Source organism: Neophocaena asiaeorientalis, unplaced genomic scaffold (genome assembly GCF_003031525.2).
Source record: "Neophocaena asiaeorientalis asiaeorientalis breed wild unplaced genomic scaffold, Neophocaena_asiaeorientalis_V1.1 scaffold327, whole genome shotgun sequence".
Classification (NCBI taxonomy): domain Eukaryota; kingdom Metazoa; phylum Chordata; class Mammalia; order Artiodactyla; family Phocoenidae; genus Neophocaena; species Neophocaena asiaeorientalis.
In genome coordinates, this window is record NW_020174560.1 from 8904082 (window position 1) to 8911182 (window position 7101).

General features: G+C 55.8%; 1 protein-coding gene across 2 annotated transcripts; it reads right to left on the minus strand.

The window, feature by feature from the left end:
* Window positions 1–765: 765 nt before the first annotated feature.
* On the minus strand, window positions 766–6518 carry RASL10B (RAS like family 10 member B). 2 transcript variants are annotated; one of them, XM_024757635.1, is made up of 3 exons: window positions 6079–6518; window positions 1634–1758; window positions 766–1147 (listed from the first exon to the last, which is right to left on the minus strand). In XM_024757635.1, exons 1-3 carry the CDS (start codon window positions 6292–6294, stop codon window positions 877–879), a joined length of 612 nt encoding a protein of 203 aa, XP_024613403.1. In that variant the 5' UTR covers window positions 6295–6518; the 3' UTR covers window positions 766–876. The 2 variants fall into 2 exon arrangements, with proteins under 2 accessions (XP_024613403.1, XP_024613402.1); XM_024757634.1 differs by having other exon boundaries at window positions 766–1150.
* Between the last annotated feature and the right edge of the window lie 583 nt (window positions 6519–7101).

The following is a 7101-nucleotide window of genomic DNA, read 5'->3' on the forward strand; positions in this document are numbered from 1 at the left end:
CACCACCACACACCCCCCCCTCCCCCCCCAGCATCCTCCAGTCTGGCAGACCACTGGAAGCTGGCATCATGGAAATAAATCTATCATTTGTGGGCATTCCCTCTCCACACTCGGTCAAGAAAAAAATGTTGAACCCAGAGGGTGATCTGACTTTAGGGTCAGGAAGTGGGAGCGGGGCACCCGGCAGGGATGGACCATCGAGTTAAGGCTGGAAGGTAGCTTGGTGCGTCTATTGGGGCTGTTGGGCAGGGAGGTCTCCCTGGAAGCGGGGGGAGCTCTGCCTTCTCCCCCTGACTGATCCAGGACTTCAACCCTCGGACCCCGGTTGTGGTCCCTGGGCCACCCGCATCGCCCCGCCCCGTGCCGGTGGTGCTGACAGTCAGAAGGCTGGCCTCACGAAGAGGTGCTGCCGGGACCTGCGACAGGGGGTGGATAAAATGAGAGCCCTGTGAACGAAGCTGGAGGTGGCGAGGGTGGGTAAGACAGCTGAGGACCAACTGACGCTTGGGCAGACAGACAGACACGGGAGAAGAAGACGCGGAACAATGACAGACACTTTCTGGAGGTGACGGGTGCGGGCCCGGTCAAGAATGCACCTCTCCACCCCCGCCCTCCGGTTCACGCGCTCACCCCAACCCCCAGGGGCGGCGGCGCTCCTAGGGGCCCGGCCGGGCTCTGGACGGACTACAGCACTAAAGGCGGCCGTCCCAGGAAGACAGACGCGGGAGAGGGGGGGAGAACGGGGCAGCTAAGGAGACGCTCCCTCTCGCCCTCCGCCTCTCCCGGGGAGGGCGTGGCTGCGGGGGCGGTCCAGGAGTTCTCTTCCTGCCCCTCCCGGCCCGGGCCCGCCGGGGCTGCGGCCCGTGGGGCGCGGCGTCACATGATGGCGCAGCGGTTGCGGCGCAGCGCGCCCTGGAAGCGCAGGGCGGCGTGCACGTGCTTGCAGCGGGCGCAGCCGACGCTCTTGAGCAGCTCGCTGAAGAGCAGCAGGATGTGCCAGTTGTACTTGGCCGAGCACTCCACGTAGCCGCACTTCCAGGTCTTGCGCACCAGGTGTGACACGTTCCAGCGCGGGATCACGCGTCCGCGCTGCAGGTCCCTCTTGTTGCCCACGATGATGATGGGCGTCTCCGAGGTGCCGATCACCCTGCTGGGCGAGGTGGGAATCTCAGAACCCCACAGTCTAGTCTCACAACCTCCCCCGCCCCCACCCCGGCCCCGGACTTCAAGAAGGGCGGGCTGTGCCTGGTCAATACTACTGCTACCACCATCCATCTGTTCCAGGCGCAGCGCTGTAACTGACGCAACTGATGCAAAAGGTGGGTGTTAATGTTCTCCCCATTGTACAGATGAGGAACCTGAGCCTGGCTTAAAGTCATGCGGCTGAGGCGCCCTGGAAGTCTCCTTCCCCTAGCCTCTGCTCTTTACTGCACTAGACTAGCCACCCCATGGTAAGGGTCCCAAAATGAGCTAACAGAAACGGGGACGGCAAAATGTCGTGAGTGTGTGTTTGAGTATGTGTGGGAACCAGAGGCACGTGATCTGTTTCCCTCCCACTGCACCCTTTTCACAGGAAGTGGCCAGCATAGGGGCACCCACTGAGGTGGCAGTGGAGCGTATCCTGGCACCTCACCTCGTCTCTAGGATCTGCTGGCGGATGGTCTTGACGTACTCAAAGCTGTCAAAGCAGCAGATGTCGTAGACCAGGATGTAGGCGTGGACGCTCCGGAGTCCCCTGCAGCAGGCGTCTGCCCACTCCTGCAACACCCCCAGCCAGCACCAAGGTCAGAGCAGCCATAAGGGCTCCCCTTGCCCCCAGCCACCTCCCGCCATACACAGCACTCTCACCTGCCACTGCACCCTAAGACTTGCACACCCACCGATCCCCGGGAGGCCAGGCCCGGGGCACAACGGCAGAGCTCAGGTGTGGCTTCCCCACCTCCAAGCCAGGATGGGGCACGGCCGCTGTCTGTCCTGTGCACTCCTGGAGCTGAGATCTGCCTTGTCCCATTTTGTCCCCCAGTCCATCCATCCAGGTCCTTTGTTTGACTACATTTATTAAGCGCCTCTACGAGCCCAGCCCTGAGCCAGTTGTTGGACCTGTTGAAATCCTCTCTATCTTCCCAGGCCTCAGCTCAGATGCCTCTTCCTCCTCTAAGAAGCCTTCCCGCAAGCAGGGGACTATTCCCTTCATCCTCTGTGTTCTAAGAACAGTTCAATTATACCTTGGTCAGAGCTGTTTCCATTCCCAGGTCCCCACTTCTGCTGTGAGCTCGAGAGGACCAGAGTCCAGCCTTCCTCATTTTTTACATACCTCCTCCTCCTAGGCTCTTTAATTCCACTACCTAGGCTGGTGAACTCTCCACGGTCCTGAATCCCACCTGGTCCGTGCTGGAATCAACCCAATTCCTGCCTGTAAGGCAGCCCTTACTTAGATTGCTACCTGATGTGCCCCTTCTGTTTGCTTCACTCTGCCCTCAAAGTTGAGAAGAAGGAGGCCTGAGGAGAAAAAGGTTGAGACTGGATGCCTAATGGGGGCTGATGTAGAGCAGGGCCCCAGGGCAGCTCCAGGGAGATGGAACTTCCTGAATGCCTGTGGCAAATTCTCTGGGAAGGGCCCAAGCTGAACAGGCCCCAGGCAAGCCTGAGTGCGGGGAAAGAGAAGATTGCTTAAGAGATGAGTTAGCTAATTAACCTGCCAGCAGATGAGAACTGCAAGGGCAGCAGCAGAAAGCAGCCAGAGTGTGGAAAGAAGGGCCTCCCTGAAGTCTGGGGAGGCAGAGGCCTCCCAGGACAAGGGGAACTAGGGTTTTCTCTAGGAACTAGAGCCCTGGCAAAAGACTAGAGGGAGAGGCAGGCATATCTCCTGTGCCAGCTTATGAGCTGAATTGGGGTAGGGATCAGGCATGGAGGACTACAGCTGGTTCTACACTGCAGAGAAGGATTAAAAGGGAAAAGACTTGGGCGACAGTGGTGGAGAGTTAAGTCTGACTCCAGAGAAGCACTTCCCGATTCAAAGGCTTAGAAGCGGCTGCAGTGGATTTCTCCAGGGAGATGATGTGGCATCTTTTCTTTGTGCTGAGTTTTAACTTTGGTGCAGGGGGAAGGTGCTGAGGACAAATCTAAACTCATAGGAAACCATGAACTGGTTTCTCAGGCCAGGAAAGACTGTATTCCACTGGACACAGGACCTCTGGGCGCTTGGGACCCCAGAGTGTACGCTGTTCCTCTTCCACCCCATGCAAGGAGCGGAGATCAGCAGGAAGTGGGAGGGATGGGGAAATAGGCAGAGAGGCTCCCACATTCTTCCAGCTCTCTGCTGGGGAGAGAGAACAGCTGCCAGCCTTCGAGGGAGACAGCCCCACCTCTCTCCCAACATGCTACCTCCTCAAGGGGGCCCCCAGGCTGCCTCCCACCCACTCCTCTCTGGGGGCTCCTAAAAGGGAGAGGAAGAAGGCTCCCGATTGGCTGGGTTGCCCCTTCACCCCTGATTGAAGGGAGGGAGTAAGAAAGCTCAGCTTGCCTTCCAGCTAGCTCCATGCAGCATTCCAGATGGTAAGAGACCATCTTGGAGCTGTATCAAGACAGAGAAGGAGCAATGGAAACTGAGTCCAGTTCCAAGGACACAGGAGCTGAGGGAGCCTCAGCCACCTGGGTGCCAACCATGCATTTGCTGCTCCTTCCTTGGGTGGGTTGCACACGCCCTCTAACCTCAGCTTCCTTCTCTGATAGGAGGAGAGAGGCTGCAGAAGCAACAGCTGAGACGACCCTAGAAACGCCGCTCTCCTGGGCTGGATCTCATCTGGCATTGGGGAAGAATGTATTCTTATTTTCAGAGAGTAACCAGTGGGATTCTACTATTTGATCTTTGGGGCATGCAGGATCCTGTCTCAGCACTTCTTTGCTCAAAGTCCCTTTCTTGTGCTTCAGGGGTGAAGTCTTGGACATCCTTGTAGAGTCCAAAACTCAGGGTCGATCAGGAAGAAAAAGGCCAATGATCCAACAGAAAGATGGGCAAAGGCATTAACAGTTTTCAGAAAAAGAAAGGCAAAGGCCCTCAAACATATGAAAAGATGCTCAACTTCACTCATAAGCAGAGATGTAAATAAAAAGTACACTGAGATTATCCTATCTCATCTATCAGACTGTCAAAAATCCAAAAGTTTGACAATACACTCTGATGGCTTTAGGGAAACGAGCACTCATGTAACATCCCTCACAGGAGCACAAACTATGCACCTTAATGGAGGTGGGGGGTGGAATCTGGCACCTTCCAAACTCCAGTTGCATTTATCCTTTGACCTAGCGAGGCCATTTCCAGAAATCGATCCCACAGATATGCCTTCCTGTGTATACAAAATGACTATTACAAGGCTATTCACTGTGGCATTGTTTTGAAGCAAAAGTTTGGAAACAACCCACTTGTCCAACAAGAGGGGACTTCATAGTACATCTTTCCAATGGGATACAGTGTAGCCATGAAAAAAGAATGAAGAAGACCTCTAGATACTGACATGGAAAGACCTCCAGGTTAAAATGTCAAGCCAAAAAAACAAACAAACAAAGAAAAAACCCAAACAAACAAACAAAAGGTGCAGACAGTTTTTGTTTTTAATGCAAGAAGGGAAGTGGAATAAGAATACATTTTCTTATTTGTGTAAAGAAAAACTGGAAGTGTGAATAAAAAAACCAATGAGAATGGCTATAGAATGGGGCAAGAACTGGGGTAAAGGGAGCAGGGGTGGGACTGAGATTTCTTTGGGTGTACTTTTTGTTTGTTTGTTTTAACAAAGTTTGGGCTTTTAAATTGTATCTTCCCGATTCCAAAATCGAAATTACAATTTAAACACACAACAGAATGTGAAAAATAAACCCAGCTCAATGCACAGGACCAGAGCGGGATCTGAGCATCCACTCAGGCTACTGTTAGTCTCCTCTGGAGGAGAAACAGAGCACCTGACCTTGGACCCACTGCCCAGACCTCACTGTTTCCAAGGCGTGATGTGTGGATCAGGCTTTTGTCTTTGGTGCTGATGCTCCCACACCTAGGATGGGAGAGACAGGTGTCCCCGAGGTTGGGCGAAGGTCCTCCTGCCCGGAGTTGCCGACACAGTGCTGAGCCTGAGCCCTTCCCCAGCCCCCAGCTCCACCCGAGAGATTGCTGTATTTGCACAGTTACAACTGGCCAAGCGGTGGCCCCTGCCCTCCGGGCCTCCACCATGCCTAGCCTTCCTGGAGAAACTCTGTGCTCTGGTCAGGGGCTTCTTTGGTGAGCCAACATGTCTAGGGCTCAGCTTCCCCCTGCATCCGACCCCCGCTCAAGCCAGAGGTAGAGAGCAGGAAGAAGGACCCGGTCCTGCAGGCTGGACCCTGTAAGCCAGGGCACTGGGGGCATCTGAATCCAACCCCTGCAGGAAAAGCCGCCCCGAGGGCCAGTCCTGAGGTCAGGGGACAAAGCATCACTTAAGAGAAAAGGCCCTTGGGCAAGAGATCTGATTGGGGTCTCCAGTCTCTGAGAACACCTTTCCCAGGTCCCAGCCTTTTCTTCTGTTGTCCCTTCTACAGATGACGTGGGTCTGAGGCCATGGGAGGCAGCGCCCAGAATATTAACAGGCATCCGGCGCTCTATGCCTTTCTCTCCACTGCCCCTTACCTGCCCAGATCCTACCTAGCTGAGACATCACCTCCTGTGACCCCCACCCTCACACACCTTCGTGGGACAGATGCCCCTTCAGGGCTGTCTTAGTTCCCGCATCCCCTGCAATCATGACACTCATGGAACTATGTAATAGCTGACTGTTTTTCTTCTCACCAGACTATGAGTTCCTTGAGCGCAAACTGCTCTCTCTTGAGCACCATTCTATCCCAGTGCCCAGCACAGGGCCTGGCACACATTAGACGTTCATCAAATATTTGTTGAAGAAAACAGTGCACAAATGAATGGATTCCTGGCACAGCTCTAAGTAGGGCGGCCCGTGGTGCAGCGCGGAGTTCTCAAAGCCAGCAACAGGGCCGGAGCCAGGAGAGGGTTGGGGTCCAGGCTGTCCTCCACCCTGTCCCCCACCCCCACCCCCCTACCTGCAGCGTATTGACAGGGAAGGCGCTGATGGGCGGGAAGTCGAGGATCTGGAGGTCGTGCACGTGGCCGTTCATGACGACAGCAGGCAGGTAGAGGCGGCGGGCGGTGGTGGGCACGCAGACCTCGCTGAACTCGTTGTACAGGAACTGGCGCACGATGGCACTCTTGCCCACGCCTCGCGCCCCCAGCACGGCCACCCGGTAGGTGGAGACCATGCCTCCCGCCCCGCTCCGCCACCTCGTCCTCGCCGCTGCCTGGGGCTCCCCCGGGCTGCATATTCCAGGGGCTGGGGGCTCAGCCACCGTCAGGACCAGTCATCGCTGCCCCTGCTTGCCCTGGGCCCTCTGCGGCCTCCACCTGGACTGTGGAAACAAGAGGTGGGCTTGGTGGGGCTGCCTTCTCCTCCTTGGACATATCCTGTACTTTTCTACCTTGGAGAATGTCACTGGAGCTGTTACTACTGCCACTTGGGATGCCTTCCCTTCCCCAGAGCCCCTATCCCATCTATCCAGAACCTCCCCATCCTTCCTTCTCCATTCTCCCTGCCGTCCATCCCATCAGTGGGAATCAATCTTTCTTGACTTGTATTATGACCTGACTTTTGGCCGGTCTGACTCCCAGACCCAGGCAGGCCGCAGAGCGGAGTGGAAAGAGCACTAGACTTGGCTTCAAGTCCCAGCCTTCCCACTGAGCCCAGGGCAAGACAGCAACGCCTCGCAGCCTTGGCCTCCTGGTCCTCAGGAGTGAGACCAGGCCAGTGCGTCTCCGTGGAGGCAGTCCTGGCAGTTTGTGGAGAGAGAATTCTTTATCGAGCAGGGCATTTTACATCCCCAGCTGCCTGGAGGTACTTGCCAGCAGCAGCTTCTAGTGACCATGATGACCCAAAATGCGCTCCCCCCACCTTCCCAAGCACCCCCTGCTGAGAATCCCTGGATTGGCCGATGACTTTGGCTCTGTGGAGCGTGACACCTGTGGAGCAGTTACTCTAAGTCAGCATGCCCACGTGGTTATCCTTAGTCGAT